This window comes from Anomaloglossus baeobatrachus, chromosome 1 (genome assembly GCF_048569485.1).
Source record: "Anomaloglossus baeobatrachus isolate aAnoBae1 chromosome 1, aAnoBae1.hap1, whole genome shotgun sequence".
Taxonomy (NCBI): Eukaryota; Metazoa; Chordata; class Amphibia; order Anura; family Aromobatidae; genus Anomaloglossus; species Anomaloglossus baeobatrachus.
The window spans coordinates 897,286,960-897,311,155 of record NC_134353.1 but is presented as its reverse complement, the minus strand read 5'-3'; the positions used below and the strand labels follow the sequence as shown (position 1 = coordinate 897,311,155).

General features: G+C 46.3%; 1 protein-coding gene across 5 annotated transcripts in view; it reads left to right on the top strand.

The window, feature by feature from the left end:
- UNC13B (unc-13 homolog B) overlaps nucleotides 1–24,196 on the top strand; it is a 436,326-nt gene that overhangs the window by 237,447 nt on the left and 174,683 nt on the right. For 2 of the 5 annotated variants that reach the window (XM_075327025.1, XM_075327058.1), the window contains exon 2: nucleotides 17,414–19,960. The exons of the other annotated variants lie outside the window; for them this stretch is intronic. In XM_075327025.1, coding sequence (XP_075183140.1) covers nucleotides 17,521–19,960 — 2,440 coding nt within the window. In that variant the 5' untranslated portion in view covers nucleotides 17,414–17,520. The remainder of the gene's footprint in view (nucleotides 1–17,413; nucleotides 19,961–24,196) is intronic. 5 annotated transcript variants of the gene reach the window in all.

Sequence of the window (24,196 nt, the reverse complement as noted above, 5' to 3'; positions counted from 1 at the left end):
CTGGGGTGCGCTCCAAAATCAGGTTTACCTTGCTTTGGGGGAATGAGGGCAGGAAGATCTACAAGTTTTGCATAAAAAAGAACATACTGTAAAAAGGAGAACATTCTTGTTTGCATCCTGATTCTATAAACGTGGACAGAGTAAATACTTGTTAATTTAAGGATTGCTTTAATTCTATGTGGTCTAGACAATCGGTGCGTGGTCCGTGTGATATGCATGCTGCTGGCCAAAAACAGACATGTCGCCATGTGGAGCACACAGACACGCATGTGCTCCACAAGGTCCATGTCAAAACAGACATGTGAGCAATTTTATTGATTTTAATGGGTCTACATGTGTCCATGTCGCCCGTCCGTATATGTGGAAACTGGTACCGCGTGTACCGGAAACAGGGACTTGTGAAAATGGCCTACAACTGAAAATTCCTTCGTGAGACAAAGCAGAAAGAAGCCTAGCGGTGGTGACACCTATATACTACCTTTCTTACAGAAAAGAATGGAGCGGTGGTTACAATACACTGCTCCATTCGTTTTGTCGTTGTCACTTAGTGTGGGACGTTCTGAGAAGTTGTTCCCGCTACCAGATTAAATTGAAGAGACTAAGTACGTAGAGGGGAAAGAACCATGCTTACACAGTCATGTATCAAAGCAGATTTCTGTCTCTTTTTTAATTCATCAGTCAGTTTTATATAGGTATTTCCTGGAGATACATTGTAGCATCCTAGTTAGCTCAGCTTATCTCTAGCATAGTGCTACCATTAACATATATATCCTATTTACAGAATGTTGGCATAATTTACAGTCAACTCTAAGGCTACTTTCACACATCCGGTTTTTGCCGTCAGGCACAATCCGGTGTGTGCCTGATGCACACGAATCCGGCGCAGATTGTGTAAAACTGATGCGACGGATCCAGTAAAAAACTGGAACTGTTGTAGTAGTTTGTACCAAGAAGCCAGCTGTGGCCGTGGGTAACCTGAATGACGTCACCGCTGACAGTGCGGCTCACTTCAGTCACTCGGGCGACTTGCTGTCACAGTTGGAGGATCCAGTGGTGGCCGCGGGTAATCTGAGGAACAACAGCGCGGCTCACTTCAGTTGCTCTGTGGAGCTCACAGTGAGCGGTGGTGTTCTACGGCCGCTCCTGTAAGCTGCCGATGTAGCGACGTGTGGATTATGTCGGACCTGGAGGGGTATTTGGGGATTTTAATAAAGTGGTGAAAGAGGGTGTTTTTTTGTCTTTTATTTCAAATAAAGGATTTTTCGGGGTTTGTGTTTAATTACTTTAACTACAGATTAATCATGGGGGGTGTCTCATAGACGCCTGCCATGATTAATCTAGTACTTAGTGGCATTTATGGGCTGCCATTAACTCCTTATTACCCCGATTGTTACCGCACCACGGCAATTCGGGATGAGTTTGGTAAAGTCCTGGGACTGTCGCATCTAACGGCTGCAGCAATTCCGGGCGGCTGCTGGCTGATATTTTTAGGCTGGGGGGCTCCCCATAACGTGGGGCTCCCAATCCTGAGAATACCAGCCCTCAGCCGTGTGACTTTACTTTGGCTAGTATCAATATTGGGGTGGACCGTCCACGGTTTGTTTTTTTTAAAATTATTTATTTTACTGCAAAATTTAGACCAGCCCACCGGCGGCTGTGATTGGCTGCAGTGAGACAGCTGTCACTCAGCGTTGGGGCTCGTCTGAATGCAACCAATCATAGGCGCCGGTGGGCGGAGGAAGCAGTGAATACGAGATGGAATAATGAGCGGCTGGCATTTTCAAAGCAGGAGAAGCCGCCTGAGCAGTGTGACAGCCGTGAAGCACCGCTCCGGTGATCGGTGAGGATGAGAGGGGGAGACAGAGAGAGAGAAATTTTCTAACCAGAAAGGAATTTACACATCTGAGCATGCTCAGTTAAAAACCTGGATCCGTCGGTGGAATGCGTTTTTTGCTGCATTACGATGGATCTGGCGCCCATAGGTTTTCATTTTACAACACACCGCACGGAGCCGGAGTCGGAGCGGTGCGTTTTTTTACCAGTGACCAAAAATAGTTCCCTTGTCCGTCCTTTCTGGCAGCCGGACCCAGAAATTTCGCCGGATCCAGCGCACGCCAGATGAAACGCAAGGGCATCAGGCACAATCCGGCGCTAATATTCAATGAGAATAAAAACGCATCCGGCGCCGGATCTGTTTGGTATTTGCCGGATTGTGGCCCCGTAAGAAGTGTCCGGCTTCCCTCCTGACCGCCGCTTAGAACAGAGTCTGAGGCTCCCACCCTCGAATAATTCTCCCATGGCTGACTGTACAGTGCACACAGCCGCTAGGTCGCACGCTGTGCCCGAATGATTTCTCATCAGACTTAATCCCCAAAATATTGTTGCTGCTGGTCAGCCACATCATGAAAAGTGTACATCCTCCAAGCAACTAAAATTATATCCACAGCTCTAGATCGCACGCCAAGCCAAGGCTTAATTTATGCAAAATATCTAATAATTACATTTTGGGTTCTTTACTTTTTGTACCTGGACTTCTCCATTCTAGAAATATGTCCCATTCTTCCCTATATATAAAAAGTGGGAATCAACACTTGTTTGTCGATGTGTTCTGAGGACCACACCCCCTTGGCTAACAAGGCAAGATTTTTGTGTGGAGTTGAGGGGGGTCTATATCTCATCAACGGAGAGGTGCAGGAACAACAGAAAAATAACGTTGGATTTGGGAGAACTGCGGCATTTACACCATATTATTCTAGTGAGTTTCTCAGACATACACCACTTTCATGTTTAATATGTGGGCAGCATAAATCCATGCCACATATAGATGGGTCATTTTTGGCCACATACCCTTTTACATCTGCATTTTAGATAATTGGTGACAGTGGCACATGTGGTTTTTGAGGGTATTGCATCATTGCTATACGCGAAGTCACTGCTAAACATTGCTGCAAGCATCTGGTATAGTGGATATGCAAATAGTCTTTTCAGGTTGTGCACACTAGTGCCACCTATTTGGATGTAGAAATCCTAAATATCAATATTCACCCTTTAAAGGGAACCTGTCACCAGGTTTTTCCCTTATGAGCTGCGGCCACCAGCAGTAGGCTTTTATATACAGTACTCTAGAATCTATCTATATATATAATTGCCTTATTCTGTCTGTCTGTCTGTCTGTCTGTCTGTCATGCTCCGAAATTGTGTCCTTACGGTGACACAAAGCTGATTGGCCGCTGGGCTCGCCATGGCCCCGCCCCCCCACACGGATTGGCCTCTCGCCCCGGCTCTCTGCAGGCCCCGCCCCCTCACGCAATGCACGCTCGCTGTGGCCCAACTGACACGGGGCTCCGATTCCCAGGTGAGTACACACACATCAGATCACACTCACTCTCACACTCACTCTCACACATCACATCCACACACTCACAACATGCTGGGATATCGCTTGCTTCTACACCGGCTCCGTCAGGATCCCGGCAGCGCCACACATAACCTTGCGATGCTGGGATCTTAACGGAGGCCGTGAAAGCTGGTAACCATTATACACATCGGGTAACTAAGGTCCCTTAGTTACCCGATGTGTATCATAGTTACCAGTGTACACCGGCTCACACTCACACACACATCACATCGCATCCACACATCAAGGTCCTGCAGCTGCAGAACATACAGACACATAACAACAGCACACACACACACACACACACAAATCAGATCACACTCACTCACATACACACATCACATCGCATCCACATACTCACAACATCCTGGGATATCGCTTGCTTCTCGGCGGCGATATTGTGCTGTGAGCTTCCAGGACCTGACGGAGGATCACATGGCCAGAAGCATGTGATATCCCCGGATGTTGTGAGTATCAGCGCGTATGTGCAATATCGTCAGTGTCTGTGTGTGTGAGTGTATGCGATCGGGTGTGTGTGAGTGGATGCGATCGGGTGTGTGTGTGAGTGTATGCGATCGGGTGTGTGTGTGAGTGTATGCGATCGGGTGTGTGTGTGAGTGTATGCGATCGGGTGTGTGTGTGAGTGTATGCGATCGGGTGTGTGTGTGAGTGGATGCGATCGGTTGTGTGTGTGAGTGGATGCGATCGGTTGTGTGTGTGAGTGAATGCGATCGGTTGTGTGGGTGAGTGGATGCGATCGGTTGTGTGGGTGAGTGGATGCGATCGGGTGTGGGTGAGTGTCGGCAGAGGAGCACGGCGTGCTGGAGGAGGCTGGGAGCAGAGAGGCTGATCTTGGGGAAGGCTGGGAGGGGGGGCTGATGCTGAGGGAGGCTGGAAGGAGAGAGGCTGAGCAAACGTGCTCCATCCGCCATACTGCGCACTCCCCATCGTGCTGCATCCCCCATGCTGCGCACTCCCAAACGTGGTCCATCCGCCATGCTGCGCACTCCCAAACGTGGTCCATCCGCCATGCTGCGCACTCCCAAACGTGGTCCATCCGCCATGCTGCGCACTCCCAAACGTGCTCCATCCGCCATGCTGCGCACTCCCAAACGTGCTCCATCCGCCATACTGCGCACTCCCCATCGTGCACCATCCGGCATGCTGCGCACTCCTAAGCGGATGGAGCATGATGGGGGGTGCGCAGCATGGCGGATGGAGCACGTTTGGGAGTGCGCAGCATGGCGGATGGAGCACGTTTGGGAGTGCGCAGCATGACGGATGGAGCACGTTTGGGAGTGCGCAGCATGACGGATGGAGCATGTTTGGGAGTGCGCAGCATGACGGATGGAGCATGTTTGGGAGTGCGCAGCATGCCGGATGGTGCACGATGGGGAGTGCGCAGTATGGCGGATGGAGCACGTTTGGGAGTGCGCAGTATGGCGGTTGGAGCACGTTTCGGAGTGCGCAGCATGGCGGATGGAGCACGTTTGGGAGTGCGCAGCATGGCGGATGGACCACGTTTGGGAGCGCGCAGCATGGCGGATGGAGCACGTTTGGGAGTGCGCAGCATGGCGGATGGAGCACGTTTGGAAGTGCGCAGCATGGCGGATGGAGCACGTTTGGGAGTGCGCAGCATGGCGGATGGAGCACGTTTGGGAGTGCGCAGCATGCCGGATGGTGCACGATGGGGAGTGCGCAGTATGGCGGATGGAGCACGTTTGGGAGTGCGCAGCATGGCGGATGGAGCACGTTTGGGAGTGCGCAGCATGGCGGATGGACCACGTTTGGGAGTGCGCAGCATGGCGGATGGAGCACGTTTGGGAGTGCGCAGCATGGCGGATGGAGCACGTTTGGGAGTGCGCAGCATGGCGGGTGGAGCACGTTTGGGAGTGCGCAGCATGGCGGATGGAGCATGATAGGGGGTGCGCAGCATGGCGGATGGAGCACGTTTGGGAGTGCGCAGCATGGCGGATGGAGCACGTTTGGGAGTGTGCAGCATGGCGGATAGAGCACGTTTGGGAGTGCGCAGCATGGCGGATGGACCACGTTTGGGAGCGCGCAGCATGGCGGATGGAGCACGTTTGAAAGTGCGCAGCATGGCGGATGGAGCACGTTTGGAAGTGCGCAGCATGGCGGATGGAGCACGTTTGGGAGTGCGCAGCATGGCGGATGGAGCACGTTTGGGAGTGCGCAGCATGCCGGATGGTGCACGATGGGGAGTGCGCAGTATGGCGGATGGAGCACGTTTGGGAGTGCGCAGCATGGCGGATGGAGCACGTTTGGGAGTGCGCAGCATGGCGGATGGACCACGTTTGGGAGTGCGCAGCATGGCGGATGGAGCACGTTTGGGAGTGCGCAGCATGGCGGATGGAGCACGTTTGGGAGTGCGCAGCATGGCGGGTGGAGCACGTTTGGGAGTGCGCAGCATGGCGGATGGAGCATGATAGGGGGTGCGCAGCATGGCGGATGGAGCACGTTTGGGAGTGCGCAGCATGGCGGATGGAGCACGTTTGGGAGTGTGCAGCATGGCGGATAGAGCACGATGGGGAGTGCGCAGCATGGCGGATGGAGCACGTTTGGGAGTGCGCAGCATGGGGGATGCAGCACGATGAGGAGTGCGCAGTATGGCGGATGGAGCACGTTTCGGAGTGCGCAGCATGGCGAATGGACCACGTTTGGGAGTGCGCAGCATGGCGGATGGAGCACGTTTGGGAGTGCGCAGCATGGGGGATGCAGCACGATGGTGGGTGCGCAGCATGGGGGATGGAGCACGATGGGAGGTGCACACCTCCCCCCAACACACACACACACGCGCACTGCACAACACACACACACTAGGAATCACAAACAACGCCCTACACAGACACCCACACACACAGACAACGCTGCACACACAAATATACGCACATACTGCACAACACACACATTGCTCAAAACATACCTCCCCCCAAAACACACCACACCCACACAAACCGCACAACACACACACACACACAACGCTACAGACACACAGCGCTCCACAAACAACGCAACACACGCAACACACATACAACACCGCTCTCACCCCCCGCGACACTCAGAACATGTACAGCGCCCTACACAAACACTTGGTAACTACACACAACAACATCTATATATATAACAAAAATCATACATGAACTACACAATACGTAAATTCTAGAATACCCGATGCGTAGAATCGGGCCACCTTCTAGTATATATATAATTGCCTTATTCTGTCTGTCTGTCTGTCTGTTGCTCCAAAATTGTGTCCTTACAGTGACAACCGTCGGATTGGCCGCTGGGCTCGGCCTGGCCCCGCCCCCCCCCCCACGGATTGGCTGCTCAGCTCGGCCTGGCCCCGCCCCCGCATGGATTAACCGTTTGGCCAGGCCACGCCCCCGCACGTGATGCCCACTAGGCCACGCCCCCGCACGCGATGCCCGCTAGGCCACGCCCCCGCACGCGATGCCCGCTAGGTCACGCCCCCTCACACTATGCCCGCTCGGCCACGCCCCCCGCACACGTTGGGCACCTGTACACCACCCCCCAGGACTACTCCTCCCATTATACTCCTCTTTCCCCAGGACTTCTCCTCCTATTATACTCCTCTCTGAGGGGTTCGCAGCATGGAGGATGTAGCACGATGGGGGGTGCAGCATGGGGGGTGGACCACGATGGGGAGTGCAGTATGGGGGGTGGACCACGATGGGGGTGCCCAGAATGGGGGGATAAAACACGATGGGGGGTGTGCAGCATGGGGGATGGAGCACGATGGGGGGTGCAGCATGGGGGTTGGACCACGATGGGGGGTGCCCAGAATGGGGGGATGAAACATGATGGGGGGTGCACAGCATGGGGGATGGAGCACGATGGGGGGTGCACAGCATGGGGGATGGAGCACGATGGGGGGTGCAGCATGGGGGATAGAGCACCATAGGGGGTGCACAGCATGGGGGATGGAGCACGATGGGGGGTGCGCAGCATGGGGGATGGAACATGATGGGGGGTGCGCAACATGGGGGATGGAGCACGATGGGGGGTGCGCAGCATGGGGGATGGAGCACGATGGGGGGTGCACACCTCCCCCCAAAACACACACACCGCCACACACGCACCGCACAACACACCACACACACACTGAGAACCACAAACACCGCCCTACACAGACACCCACACACACACACACACAGACAACGCCGCACACACAACACCCAACACACAAACACCGCGGCATACATAAATATACGCACATGCCGCACAACACACACACATTGCACAAAACATACCTCCCCCCAAAACACACACACGCACCCCACAGCCATACCCACACAAACCGTGCAACACACACAGCACCACACACACACAACGCTACAGACACACAGCGCTCCACAAACAATGCAACACACACACAACGCAACACACAAACACCGCTCTCACCCCCCCCACACCCAGACAACACCCAGAACATTTACAGCGCCCAACACAAACACTCGGCATCTACACACAACATATATATATATATATATATATATATATATATATATATATATATATATATATATATATATATATATATATATATATATATATATATATATATATATATATATACAAAAAACATACATTAACTACACAATACGTAGATTCTAGAATACCCGATGCGTAGAATCGGGCCACCTTCTAGTACTATATATAGGAGCCCAGGCCGCTCTTTAGAATGTAAAAAAACACCTGTATTATACTACTCTAGGGGGCGGTCCAGTCCGGTGTCGCTGGGCTTGGTCCTGCACCTCCTGTAACCTGTGCAGTCACAGTCCTCCTTCCCAGCCCCGTGTGCATGATTCGTTTTGTATTCTTCACGGAGAGACCTCCATTGTGCTCCTGCATCGGTGCACTTCTCGCTGCTCTGCTCAGGGCAGATCATACCGTAGTATTGTAGTGAACATTGCCCGGCGGTCTTTGACCTTTACTTGCATCTGCGCATCACAGTATTTTGGTCTGACCTCAGCAGGGCAGATTAAAGTATGCATGTGCCGGCAATGCCGGCCTGTGTGGATAACGTAGGATGTGTCATCCACACCGGGCTGGGCAGAAGGACGGCGACTGCACAGGATAGAGGAGGCGGAAGACCAAGAACAGTGACGCCGATCGTACTGGATTGCCCCCTAGGTGAGTGTTATAAAGGTGTTTTTTTGTGTGTATGTAATATATATATATATCACTCCAGAATACGGTGTATAAGGGCTCACTGTTGGTGAGAGGTTTCCTTTAACAAGCATTTCCTCAGGACTTAGAGTTCCTGGTTTGGATTCTTATCCTATTTGCAGACATGTGTTTCATGGTATGTGCCCCTCATCAGAGCAAAGCAGGAGATCTGATTTGGCTGTATAAGAAGCACCTGACTTTAGAGGTTTCTTCTTGTTGGAGTGATATGCCAGTTTAAGGAGTGTCACTGGGTCCTTCCAGATATTACACAATCAACAGAGCAAGAGATGGAGGAACATTCCAAAGAAACATTTATTCCAGCAAATCAAACGGTCCATACAATAATCCACTACACAATGGGTAAAACAGTCCAGAAACACAAGTATAGTCCAGAAAGCCGTGATAAATGTCCTGGTCTCTCTGAGAAGCCGCAGCTTCAGCCCAGAGGATCAATCTTCTTCCTTCTCTCTTGATGTTTTCAAACAGACTGACCAATCTCCCAGGTAAACAGAGTTTAGGTGGATCCCAGGCCCCCTCCCCCAGACTTAGGAACAAAAGCCTGGCATGGGGTGATTAACCTAACTTAAAAGGACAATGTACACAGAATGGACAGAGCACCACCCAAAATACGAACCCACGCAAAACCACACACAACCCACCATATTCCACCATCACAAGGTGGATGCTCCCCTGGGAATTTAAATGTGTAAATCACCTCTTCAGAGAGGAAGATGTCAGGAATGCCAATTGTCAATATCGACCCTTTTAATGACTTAGGATAAGAATTTTGCAAGAAAAAAAACGAGACTGGAAAATCGGGAGGGTAAAGTCAACAGATGCGGCCAACTTTCAACTACTGTGAATGGGACAAATATCGCCAAATATTCCCAATATACACAATTATTTATTCAATAAAAAGTTCCACACCACAGTGTAAGTAAACAAGTGATCACAAGATCATGTACATATAAAATATATTCCAGATGACAATGAAATATAAACAAGCAGACAAGATTCACAAGAAACTTCGAGCAAAGGACTTAACTTAGGCTGAAAAAATGGCAATATTCAACATCCAAACTTTGGAGTCTAACAGTCCATAAGGTCCAGGCACATATATGCTGTAGCTCTTTCAGAAGTCTTTTTTAATAAAGGTGAATCGTCCACTTAGGTGTCATATAATTATCCCTTCTTAGTTCCTCCGCCTCGACGCGTTTCCCCACACGGATAGTGCGGTTCATCAGGAGGCTATGAGTTTAAATACATTTAATCAGTATCAAAATATCCAAGGATACACAGTTTTTAAAAAACATTATCACAGTAGTATCGAACAAATAGAAATCCAACAATATAGTTAGGTACTTGCCTAAAATGAAGGTTAGGTGTACAGGTCCATGGCACCAGATAGACAGGATCAGCAATGGTACAGACAATGCTGTGTAGATGACCACCACTGTCCAAGTGATCGCCATGGAGCTGTACAACCTATAGGTATATATATACCCCTAACATAATTCAGAACACCTGCGGGCACAACAGGGCGGAAGCTACCGGATGTCCGGTGTACGCCCCCTGCATGACACGTGCTTAATGCACGTGCCATATGGGGGCCAAAGAGGATCAAAAACAGTTGCCGTCCAGCGATACTAGGATCCGAACACACATGCCCAGTATCGCCAGCTCATTGTACCCGCGTCAGGACGGAGGCCTGCTCGGGTCAAATAGCATGGACGGGAAAAAACGGATACTTCTACGCATGCGCATGGCCTCCATAGATACGAAAAAGGCGTCCCAGGAGAGCCGTGTCACATGCTCCAATGAGAAGATCCTCCATACAGAGGCCTCTACGCATGCGCACGACCTCCATAGAAACAATAGAAGCGTCCCAGGGGAGCCGCAGCTTCCATAGATACAAAGAAAGGCGTCCCAGGAGAGCCGCGTCACATGATCCAATGAGAAGATCCTCCGTACAAAGGCCTCTGCGCATGCGCACGGCCTCCATAGAAACGATAGAGGCGTCCCAGGAGAGCTGCGTCATGTGAACCAATAAGAAGATCCTCCGTGCACTTGCGCAGTATCATAAAAATAAGACTTAGATATTCTTCACCACCACCATTGAGAATAGATCAAAGGGCGGTATTAAGATTATTTTGATGAACACCACATTAATCAGAGCTACCGCCCCAGGCCCTAAGGCGTAAGGAAAAACAATATAGGTATTAAATATGATTACATTAGACATAAATTACACTGGCCGATCATGATATACAGATACACATACGGCCAAGTATGATTACATTTTACAATAATAGCATGAATTACATCAATAATAACATGAATTACATCAATATATATACGGCTAATACCATGTATATAGATATATTTTATATATTCCTAAGACAAGTACTTACATAGATAATTATGATAATAACCAATAATATAGAAACCCCTTATATTAATAAGTGGGCAAACTTCCAGAGTAAAGTTTAGTGAGACCCTTAAACAGTATATTCCCTGTCCTTGCTATGTGGGGAGGAAGCAATTGAATATAAGCTGTTCGTTGAGCCCCCCTGGTGAGAGGGAGCCCAGCTTAAAAATCCATGATGACTCCTTCTGTAGAAGGAGCCTGTCAAAGTCTCCACCTCTAGGGTTAGGTTTTACTAGCTCCAACACAGAAAAACGAATATGAGTTAAATCACCCCTATGTGTCACGTTCATGTGGCGGGAGATTGGTGTATCTCGTTTATTCCGAATATCGGACAAATGCTCCCCCACTCTCCTCCGGAGTTCTCTCAGGGTCTTGCCCACGTAGTCCATTGGACACGTGCAGCATGCCCTATAGATAACTCCGGAGGTCCTGCAATTACTAAAATCGCGCAAATAGAAGGTTTTACCATTAGCCGAACTCTTTATTCCTTTACATTGTTCCATTGATCCACAATATTTACAATTACCACAACGGAACATGCCAACAATTTTCCTGTCCAGCCAAGTTCCTTCTGGTCTAGGAGCCTGGTACATGCTGTGAGTCAGCATGTCACCCAAAGACCGCCCTCGCCTATATGTAATACTTGGCAGTTTTGAAATATGTTTGGATAGGTCAGGGTCAGCCCTTAAAATCCCCCAATATTTTTTTATGACCGAAAACACTCTATCTGATTGAGTGTCAAAGGTACCGATTATACGTGTGATGTTAGAATTGTCTTCACGTATCCTCGGGGTCATAAGCGAATGTCGGTTGGTACTCTGGGCATAAGCATAAGACTGCTGCAAAATACGCCTGGGGTAACCACGCTCCAAAAAACGGCCAAAAAGATCAGCAGCCTGTTTTTTGAAATCGTCTTCTCTGGAACAATTCCTGCGTATACGCAAGAATTGCCCCTTTGGAATACCTTTTCTAAGGGCAAGAGGATGATGACTGTCCCATTTTAATAATGAATTCGTTGCCGTAGGCTTACGATGCGTGAGTGTCTGAATCCTACCTCTCCCGTCTTTTACTATTACCAGATCCAAAAAGCGCGATTTTAGTAATTGCAGGACCTCCGGAGTTATCTATAGGGCATGCTGCACGTGTCCAATGGACTACGTGGGCAAGACCCTGAGAGAACTCCGGAGGAGAGTGGGGGAGCATTTGTCCGATATTCGGAATAAACGAGATACACCAATCTCCCGCCACATGAACGTGACACATAGGGGTGATTTAACTCATATTCGTTTTTCTGTGTTGGAGCTAGTAAAACCTAACCCTAGAGGTGGAGACTTTGACAGGCTCCTTCTACAGAAGGAGTCATCATGGATTTTTAAGCTGGGCTCCCTCTCACCAGGGGGGCTCAACGAACAGCTTATATTCAATTGCTTCCTCCCCACATAGCAAGGACAGGGAATATACTGTTTAAGGGTCTCACTAAACTTTACTCTGGAAGTTTGCCCACTTATTAATATAAGGGGTTTCTATATTATTGGTTATTATCATAATTATCTATGTAAGTACTTGTCTTAGGAATATATAAAATATATCTATATACATGGTATTAGCCGTATATATATTGATGTAATTCATGTTATTATTGATGTAATTCATGCTATTATTGTAAAATGTAATCATACTTGGCCGTATGTGTATCTGTATATCATGATCGGCCAGTGTAATTTATGTCTAATGTAATCATATTTAATACCTATATTGTTTTTCCTTACGCCTTAGGGCCTGGGGCGGTAGCTCTGATTAATGTGGTGTTCATCAAAATAATCTTAATACCGCCCTTTGATCTATTCTCAATGGTGGTGGTGAAGAATATCTAAGTCTTATTTTTATGATACTGCGCAAGTGCACGGAGGATCTTCTTATTGGTTCACATGACGCAGCTCTCCTGGGACGCCTCTATCGTTTCTATGGAGGCCGTGCGCATGCGCAGAGGCCTTTGTACGGAGGATCTTCTCATTGGATCATGTGACGCGGCTCTCCTGGGACGCCTTTCTTTGTATCTATGGAAGCTGCGGCTCCCCTGGGACGCTTCTATTGTTTCTATGGAGGTCGTGCGCATGCGTAGAGGCCTCTGTATGGAGGATCTTCTCATTGGAGCATGTGACACGGCTCTCCTGGGACGCCTTTTTCGTATCTATGGAGGCCATGCGCATGCGTAGAAGTATCCGTTTTTTCCCGTCCATGCTATTTGACCCGAGCAGGCCTCCGTCCTGACGCGGGTACAATGAGCTGGCGATACTGGGCATGTGTGTTCGGATCCTAGTATCGCTGGACGGCAACTGTTTTTGATCCTCTTTGGCCCCCATATGGCACGTGCATTAAGCACGTGTCATGCAGGGGGCGTACACCGGACATCCGGTAGCTTCCGCCCTGTTGTGCCCGCAGGTGTTCTGAATTATGTTAGGGGTATATATATACCTATAGGTTGTACAGCTCCATGGCGATCACTTGGACAGTGGTGGTCATCTACACAGCATTGTCTGTACCATTGCTGATCCTGTCTATCTGGTGCCATGGACCTGTACACCTAACCTTCATTTTAGGCAAGTACCTAACTATATTGTTGGATTTCTATTTGTTCGATACTACTGTGATAATGTTTTTTAAAAACTGTGTATCCTTGGATATTTTGATACTGATTAAATGTATTTAAACTCATAGCCTCCTGATGAACCGCACTATCCGTGTGGGGAAACGCGTCGAGGCGGAGGAACTAAGAAGGGATAATTATATGACACCTAAGTGGACGATTCACCTTTATTAAAAAAGACTTCTGAAAGAGCTACAGCATATATGTGCCTGGACCTTATGGACTGTTAGACTCCAAAGTTTGGATGTTGAATATTGCCATTTTTTCAGCCTAAGTTAAGTCCTTTGCTCGAAGTTTCTTGTGAATCTTGTCTGCTTGTTTATATTTCATTGTCATCTGGAATATATTTTATATGTACATGATCTTGTGATCACTTGTTTACTTACACTGTGGTGTGGAACTTTTTATTGAATAAATAATTGTGTATATTGGGAATATTTGGCGATATTTGTATAACTCTAATATTCCCGGGACGTTGTTGATCCAAAAAATTCTTTTTTACTGTGAATGGGAGTCTTAACGCATCACTGCTGGATCAGAGTTCACAGGGTTTGTTTGTAGTTTTTAGCCATGGAAACATAGGTTTGCATGGGAGCTGTGTTCACAAAACGGAAGCAAAGTTTTAGATCCTCGGGAGCAATTAAAAAAAAATGTGAAAGTTTACAGAAATAAGAGCAGTGCAATATACGTACAAAGCCTCTCGTTGGCCTGACCGTGGTAGATGCAAATTCGGTCCCCATCCATGTTCCTTATCCTCGTCATTGCTGTTGTCCATCTACACACATATGCAGAAAAAGAAAAAGTCCGGCATATATTCTTTGTGGATGATAAGTCGCAGCAGGATTTTGTTTTGACTAATTGATTAAAAAAAAACTTCAGTCGCCTGGCACAACACCAGCAACAGCAATGTGCCAGCATTAATATCCTGCTCCAGAGACTGTAAATATTTTACTACATAGACTTAGTGAGCGGTCTGCCGGCAGCAGGCAGGATCTGGGCGCTGGTGTGCCGTGTGCTGCCGCAGATATTGGCAGGAGTATAACTATTTCTTCTTTTATTATTTGTATTACCTAATTTTGACGAGATTTGTTATAATTACTTTATTATTGGACAACTCTCTGTATCATATGTCACATCTAGGATATCTCATCTCCGTCTTCCAAAATCACATTTGGGCAAATACCTAAAATCCAAATTTTGTGTTCTTTAGCTAAGAAATTAGTGTGTTCACATAAAGGGGTTGTGCGGGAGATTAAAATTATTTTTTAAAAGGGCCCAGACTGGTTAAAAGAAAATTAAGTCCATCTGTGTTTTTTCCTTTTAGAAATGTCTATTGATTTATTACAGTTATGTCTTTTGCAATCTAAGGTAGCCTTTAATTCATGTTTTTTCCCATTAGAGGCTCGTGTTATTGCTCCTTTACTTTCCATACTTTACACTGCAGCTCTACTTCATTATGGCACACCTATGATATGTGACTCCAGCTTAGTTGCATGGTCTGTTGGAGTCTAAGGTAGTCTTTAATCCACTTCTTGACTTAACAGAGACTTTAGACTGGCTGTGAGGAATATGATGAGGAATATGATATTCATATGTGTGTCAGCTGTCCCCTTTCATTTACACACTCCCTGCCCTGCAGGGAGAAGTCACAAAGATCTGGGAGCCAAATGGCCAGGTGGCAAAATCCAATCAAGACTAAGGAAGAGTTCTTAAGTACATCCAGGATTCCTGATGTCAAGGGTATTCAGGGACTGGCTGATTGTGAGGAATAGTCTGAGAAATATGATGAGGAATATGACATTCATATGTGTGTCCGTTAGCTGTCATCTTTTATTTACACCCCCTGCCCTGCAGCAAGAAGTAGTCACCAAGACCTGGGAGCCAAATGGCAAAATCCAATAAAGACTAAGGAAGAGTTCTTGAGTATATCCAGGCTCCCTTCTGTCAAGGGTATTCAGGGACTAGCTGATTGTGAGGAATAGTCTGAGAAATTTGATAAGGAATATGACATTCATACATGTGTGTCAGTCAGTTGTCCTCTTTCATTTACACACCCCCTGCCCTGCAGCAAGAAGAAGTCACCAAGATCTGGGAGTCAAATGGCCAGGTGGCGAAATCCAATCAAGACTAAGGAAGAGTTCTTAAAAATAACCAGGCTCCCTGCTGTCAAGCAATTTTAAATCTCAGACTTTGAGGCTCCTGTGTATGAGCTACAATCTTGGGGAGCCCTTCACTCTCACATATAGGGCAGGTATATTTCCGGCTTCACAATGGAGAGACGTACGTCACACAGTTAGTCGGAAAATGAGTGATTGTACGATTATTGATCACTCTAAACTGGTTGACAAGCACCTGATGAGCAAGAAAAACGCTGGTTCATCAGGTGCAATTCTTTTTAAAGGGAAACCTGATGGCTTATTCACGTTGTCCAAACCTTGGGCAGCATGAATTGTAGACAGTCTGCATTGTCGAAGCCAAATTTTAGAGAAAATATGCTTTGTAGAGCTGGCTGGGGTTGACAAATCCAGTTGACTGGTCACTAACTAACTTCTGCTCCTTTAGACCTTCACTTTTTTCTTAAACTCTTATGGAGAGACCTGTCAGTCTAGGGGAGCAGAGGGGGGAGAAGCCACCTAGAACATGCCTTAGACGAGTCACTGGATCAGCTTGATCCCCGGCCAACTTTTCACATGGTTTCTCTCAAACACCACAGTGTTTCAAAATGAAGCGTACATATAATGCAGCCAGACTCTTGAATCCTGATGCTCGTGGTTCATCAAGCATGTATTAGCTAACAGGTTCCCCTTTTCAGTAAACTTAAAAATCTTCGATATCAGCATCTCATTGTCCCATGTGAGAGTGATGTGCTGCCGATAACATGGTATATTTTGGGCACAGAATGTTCCTATCATCTGTTTGCCTAGAATACCGACCAGCCTTTCTGAACTAGCCAACGAAATACTGCCGATCAACTTGAATGTGGCCGATCGGTAGGTGACCGCAGGAATGGACAGTGTAGATGACCCCCTATGTTAGCCTTAGTGCTTTCCACCCTTTTGCTGCAGCTCTGCTTGTTCAAGTTGGCTTCTGTGTATAAGCACAAGCTCTCCAAGAAGCCAATACATAGAGAACAAATTTCTTGGACCAGAAATTAGCTAAACCACTGAGAAAAAAGGTTATCTGGGAACAGCCAGATGTAGAAATTCGCCTCAGTAAGGTGGACGTGGAAGATGGGAATAAGTTTAGGGTTACTGTTCATGTGATATAATGTATTGGGCTGTGTACTTGCCTTTTGTTTTCTGTGTTCTTTCTCTAGTGACTCTGATTATAAGATGTTGGCACATCGCTCTTGTTCTATGTTATTCCTGTAAAGCAATCTGCAGACAGACACAAATTCAGCAACAGGTCAAGTGTGATGCAGAGACTGGGGCTCGAATCGCTCCCGTTCTGTTATAAGAGTATGGATTTCTGCGTTTCCATAGCAATAGGATCTTAAGTCTTCACCTAAATGGAGACAGGATAGTTTAAGTCTGCAGGGGCACAAAGAAATGCCTTCAGATACCAGCCAATATAGAATAGAATGTTCCATGACATGTCCACCACCGATGTGGGAGAAAATATTTTCCGGATAATCCAAAATGAAATAGAACCATGTTTATTACAGGTGCCTCCTCTTGTTTTCGGTAAATGGTAATGGTTCTCATGCTATTTTTTTTCACCCATGTATTAGTTCCATCATGAAGACTCTTTTTCCACACATTGTACCGAAGAGGCTCTATGTACCATAACCTTTGTATTGATGCATAACGCTATGAGAAGGGACAGGCTCTACAGTCGATGATGTTTGCCAGAAGCAAGTTGAAAAAGAGAGAAAATTATTCAGCTCTCCAGCACAAAAAATTTCCTCTGAAAATCTTTTTGATTAAGTCATCCAAAAGACAAAAATTTGCTCTGTGTCTGAGAGAGAAAATGAAGAGGTTGCTCAAGGGGCCCGTAGAAAAGCTCTCAACAAACCACGACGGCCAAACTTCTCCTGAGGAGATTGATACCGACTTGTTTGGGTGCGGGATAAAACGGAAATCAAACATGGATGGCCAAGCCACTTGCAACCTCATGGAAGTCACTGGAGACACCAAGATGCCAAGTAATTGTTGTGCCAAGGAAATTGATTCCAGTTGGCACCCAAGTGTACAATTTTCTCTCAACTCGAAGGAACACAACAGTCAGGACACGGCAGAGCAAAGTTCTTCTGATGATCAGAGTTCAGATGTGATGTCTCCAAGTCAAAGCAATGGACACATTTCTGACCAGCAGGATCTTTCCACCATTAGTATTACCATGAGTTGGAAGGAGATAACCGAAAATAATCAGCTTCTCTGCCAAAACAGTCCTTCTGAATGCTGTTCTGGAGGAACTTCTCTCACTAGTGACCGGTCTGGTGATGTGGTGGACTACATCTTAAAAGAACTTCAAGGCATTAGTCGCATTCAGGCGGAGATAGCAGAGCTCCGTCAACACTTGAGTTTAATCAAGGGGTCTGTGGAAGAGGTGTCCACCTGTGTGGACTCTGTTCTAAATGAGATTGAGGGTTTGCAAATAGCATCTTCCCCGAAAAGCCCAATGATTTCACCAAGTGGAGAGACAAGTAGAGATCCTCTAAGTAATGACACTGTGTTATATTTTTATGGGATCTCTGAGCATGAAGACGAGAACACTTTGGAGAGGGTTCACTGTTTCTTATGTGATCACCATTGCTTTAACGGCATCCAAAGTCGAGAATATATAAAAGAGGCCTACAGGCTTGACTCTGGATCCAGTGCTTTGTTAGGGCCAAGACCAACTGTAGTAAAACTTTCTCATCCCGATCACAAGGACATTATACTTAAAAAATCGGAAAACTTCCAAAGCGTTGGAGTAAAAATTGTTCCATTTGAAGAGCACAGTTTACAAAGTAGAATAAGAGCAAATTCTTTGTCAGTTCTTCAGCAGGGCTTACGAGAAAATCGCTGGAGCTCCCTGAGCCTAGATAAAGAAGTGGTGAGGACAGAGGAGACCGCGGTTGAACGTAAAACTGAGTCGTTTAGAATAAGATATAAAAACAAAAGCACAGAGGCTCCATGTGGTGGAGAAGAATTCCTTTATGCACAGAAATGCACTTTGGCCAAAAAATGCAGCATATCTGATGGGGAGGCGGTCAGAGGTGATGGAAAGGAGAACTGTGAGCAATGTCTGGAGAAAAGCGTAAGTCATCTTTGCATTCGCCTTGACTCCCAAGAATCTCAGAAAAATCTTCATTTCACCAACCTGCCTTCCACCGGTGAGAACACCGCCTGTCGATGCTCAAAACTACTTACTCGATCTAACCGTTTGAGTGCATCTACAGAGGCGGAAGAGGCAGAGATAGCAATACATAGATGCTGCTCAATTGTAGATGACCACGATGGGATGTTTAAAGGAGAAAGAGAGCTGGTTTCATGTGACTCCCGAGTACAGTTTCGTAGCACAGAAAAAATTAACGTGATTATTAAAGATCCGTCTGGCAGTTTTACCTCTTTGAGCTTTGATGACACGATGGACAAGTGTTCTGCAGGTACTGTTGGAGAAACTCTTAAAGAAGTAGTCCATATTGACTTAGATGGTCCAGATAAGAGTGGTCATGTCTTAAGAGATTTCCTCGATCAGCCCAATGAAAACATAGATATAGTTGACATCAAGTTTTATGCAAATAAATTAGGGAAAGCGCTTAACCATTTCCGGTCAGCTTTGAAAGTTGTCTTTAATAAACTTGAAAGTCCAGATGATTTTATGGAAAATAAGCCTCCTGGGTTTCCAGTTCCTGATTATGACACTCTACAAAGACTAAATAGTCTTGAAAGTGGCCATTTCAATGACAGCATTCCCACACATTCGAGCATGAGTAATAGCTACAGCTCCAGCTCCAATCTAAAAGAAGATGCCTATTTTGTCCTCAACAGAGTCCCTTCTCTACCTCATGAATCATCTATTCCCTCACTGATCCTGTCTCCTGACGTTGACCTTAATGGCCCTCAGGTATTAGTTTCTGCTGACCAGGCACTGCAAAACAGTGAAATGTTGGAGGGAGTGAAGGAAGGCAAACCTCTAAGACTTGATCAAGTATGCGTAGAAACCATCTACCTGAATAAATGCATCAATAACTTCAAAAATGTCTTACGGGAGAAGAAAAAGATGCAACGGAAGCTCCTCAAAGACATTGTTCAGGAAACGTTTTGGGTTTCTGGTGAAGAAACGACTGCAGGTACAGCATGTTGAATGACTTCATCCCAAGTATATGCCATAATGTCGTCTTTTGTGTTGTATTCTTCTCCACTGTTGTATGTGATGAAACTCATTTTGGTCATGGTGAGAGGTCAAGAACTTCTAGAGTTAGCCTATGTTTTTTTTGATATTTCAAGCATTGCTTCTGCCACATCTTGGTTTTAGCATACATTTTCAGGTCACACAATAATTTAGTTCTGGTTTTTAGTAGGATCCTATTCTTAATCTAAGTGGGATCTATTGTGATTTCCAAAACTTTAAAATGTCTTTACTGAACCATATAAGTAAGTACTGGCTCATCAAGAACAAAATACGAGGTAGAAACTTCACTTTCAGGGTATATAGTGGGTAAAGTAACCTTGGCTATACATTTAAAATCAGGAAAATTGCACAAAAAGGAGCTGAACTTTTTTAAAATGTAGACCCTTGGAGAGCACTTGTTTTTTTCCGAGGCTTGTCTGGCACTCAGGAGATTTGCCAACTCTACAGAAGTCTCCCAGATGTTCTGGAAAAGTTGGCAGCTTTGGCTAAAACTGATTTGCTAAAAGGCTTGCCGCCTGGCACCTCCGTATATCGGATTGTATGTGGATATGCAGTATTTCCCTAGCAACCAGGCTAAAATTATTCTAGGTGTTAAATTCTCATTGTGAGGAGAGGAGACTTATCTTCTGCCAGCACTCATTCCAGGCTGCGTTATCGGCTTGATCGAAAAATACTTTTTGGGTATGAGACCTCCTTAAACAGGTTGCCTGGTTTGGATCCTCTTTCTTTTTTCGAGGTGTCCTCCGATACGTATAAAAGCATTGTTCACGGCGGTTTAATTTCCATGCAGCTCCCCCGGAGAGAAAAAGAAACATTACACAATGTCCATTAAAATCAATGTATAGTCTCTGAATGTGCCGGACCCGTCATAGTCACTCTCCTTTTTAATAGCTGTTCTCTGCTCCAGCTCCAAAATACATTTCATGAACGTAATCTGTGATTTCTTTTTTTTGTAATGCACTTTTAGTTTCTCTATAAACGCACGCTTCTTGTGTCCAGTTGACCCTTTCACCACCTTATTATCGTTCTCGTGAAAGCGGTCTTTCCTGGTAATTCCACAGTCATTTTTCCCTCTCCGCACTCTCAGCAGAGCTTCTGTCTAATTTGTACTTTTCTGAAACTTTCCTATTAGGCCGTGAGTGCATTGTTATGGCTCCTGTAGATTAATATGATCACGTTGTTCCATAAATGACAGGTTTGTAACGTTTTATTAAATGTACTTAACGGCCCACGAGTGCCAGAGTCCGCTGATCTGAATGGAAGCTGTGACTGCCGTGCAGGTTCCCAATCAAATCATGTCAGTCAGATACTCCCCCGCAATGAACCGTCCATCATCCACCAGCCGCTTGCATAGAACATATTGTTCATTCCCGAAATTGCGGCCCATTTACCTTTTTGCTCCCTGGGGCTTGAAACCTTCAGTTCAGCTCTTCTCCTGCGGTCTCTGAAGAATTTTCCATAAAGTGAAACAGGTTGCTATGTTTGAAGTCTTGATGGTCATTAACTTGGTGACCACCAATTATGGCTGCAATTACAGTGCCCACTGGCCTTGTTGGCCAGCTTTCTGCGTGTGGTTGATCACCCCATCCTCGAACTCCCTATACACACACACATTCAGTTCAGCTGAGCATGCATGTGCTTTTCATGGGAAGAGGGGATGAAGCATTTGCCAGATCCATTGGGGATGCTTTATCTCCCCTGAAAACAAAAGAATCAGGTGTTGGAACTTAAGGTGCTGCACCCCCAACATCATCAGTCGGTGAGGAGTTGGGAGGCCACTACACAAGAAATGGGTAACGCTGCCAAAGTTGGTGATCTCCTCCACTTTACTCTGTGTAAGGGTACCTTTGCTGAGAATTCGGAATTAAATGAGGAATTCTAGTACTTTCAGCTTCAGATGAATCCCTTTAAAACTATAAATTAATTTGCTTGTCAATCTCATATTTGCTCCCTAAGATCTTCTCAAATTTATCCTATTGTCTGCAGTATCAGCTTTTTTTCATCTCTATAGATTGGGTCATTGCGATTGCCTCTGTTGGGTCCAAAAAGTCGAGCTCTTGGCGTCCATAAAATTACTGATGCCTTAAAATGCTGATATGCTGCAGAGGTAGACCAACCAACGTCTCTACTAATCATCCAGTTAGAGTCTTCTCTAGGGCTATGGCTTACCTGTCGCGCATGGGCCCTAGTCCCTTAGGGAGTCCAAAGGCTACTTGGCCACATAATACGCACATTGTTCATAAGGGGCTCTTTTGCAGTATTTGCTTTGGGTCCTAAAAGTTGCCAAGCACATTGGACGAAGGTTTGCTGATTCAGACAGTTTCGTCAATGTCTAAAGTCTATGGAGAGGTTTCAACTCTCTCAAAGTGAGAGGTAGAAGAAAAGAATCAGGTTTTTGGGCTTCATCAAAGCAATAGAGCTCAGAAATAGTGTGACAAGTAGTGATGGGCGAGCGCTACCATGGTCAGGTCTTCGGTACTTGTAATGAGCAGGTGAACGCTTGGATGGGTGAGACTTGAGCACATGAGTATAATGGAAGTCATTGGGTAACTCAAGCATTTTTCCATGAAACCTTCAAGAAATATGCCAGTTTCCCATTGACTTTACTTTGGATACTCATGTCGCGCTCATTCGCGTATCAACTGCTCGTTACGGCTAACGAGCAACCGAGCGTGGTAGTGCTCACTCATCAGTAGTTGCGAGTACTGAGCCCCAAGCATGGTAGTGCTCGCTCATCACTAGTTACGAGTACCGAGCACCTGAGCACGGTAGTGCTCGCTCATCACTAGTTACAAGTACCGAGCATGGTAGTGGTCGATCATCACTAGTTACGAGTACCGAGCACCCGAGCATGGTAGTGGTCGCTCATCACTAGTTACGAGTACTGAGCACCCGAGCATGGTAGTGCCCCCTCATCACTAGTTACGAGTACTGAACCCCGAGCATCGTAGTGCCCGCTCATCACTAGTTACGAAACCCGAGCATGGTAGTGGTCGCTCATCACTAGTTACGAGTACTGAACCCCGAGCATGGTAGTGCTCGCTCATCACTAGTTACGAGTACCGAGCACCTGAGCACGGTAGTGCTCGCTCATCACTAGTTACAAGTACCGAGCATGGTAGTGGTCGATCATCACTAGTTACGAGTACCGAGCATGGTAGTGGTCGCTCATCACTAGTTACGAAACCCGAGCATGGTAGTGGTCGCTCATCACTAGTTACGAGTACCGAGCACCCGAGCATGGTAGTGGTCGCCCGTCATTAGTTATGAGGACTGAGCACCTGTGCATGGTAGATACTCCGCAGCTTATAACTATAATGTCCATGTTACGTTTTTAAAGGCACCCTACACAAGGTGAAGAAAAGGCATCTAACCCAAAATTGCGGCCAATACCCCAAAACCTACCCCCCAGTTTCTGAATCGTGTAGTTAGCCGCATTCTCATGAATATTGGATCAGTCTCGTGGGTGACGCAGATTCTGTATAGAGATCCTGGCTCTTTGTTGCCGCCTAGGTGGCCTCTTTTGATGTGTGTGTGTGTATATAGGATAATTAAATCTTTTGTACAGCAGATCTCTTCAGGGTATTTATATCTGAGCGGTTGTGCCGCACGTTCGGTTATGTAGAGTCTGATGTCCTTGGAGCAACGTTCAGTGCACATAGTTGTCCAGACCTTACAGGGTTAAGCTGTATTCATTACAATAAGAATCACTTTTCCGCCGCTCACAAGGCTCAGGGGCCTCTTGGATTAAAGCTTCTGTCTTGTCTTATAAATTAATGTTTTGCAGTGTAGCACAGACACTTCAGAAGTTAATGAGAAAATGGGCATGTAATGTGTATTTATATGCTGCAAGGAGCATCACCCAGGCATCTCCTGTATATAATTATATATGTACAGCTGGTATATTCTGGGCATCTCCTGTATATAATTATATATGTACAGCTGGTATATTCTGGGCATCTCCTGTGTATAATTATATATGTACAGCTGAGATAACCTGGGCATCTTCTGTATAGAATTATATATGTAGAGCTGGTATAACCTGGGCATCTTCTGTATGTAATTATATATGTACAGCTGGTATAACCTGGGCATCTTCTGTATAGAATTATATATGTACAGCTGGTATAACCTGGGCATCTTCTGTATGTAATTATATATGTACAGCTGGTAT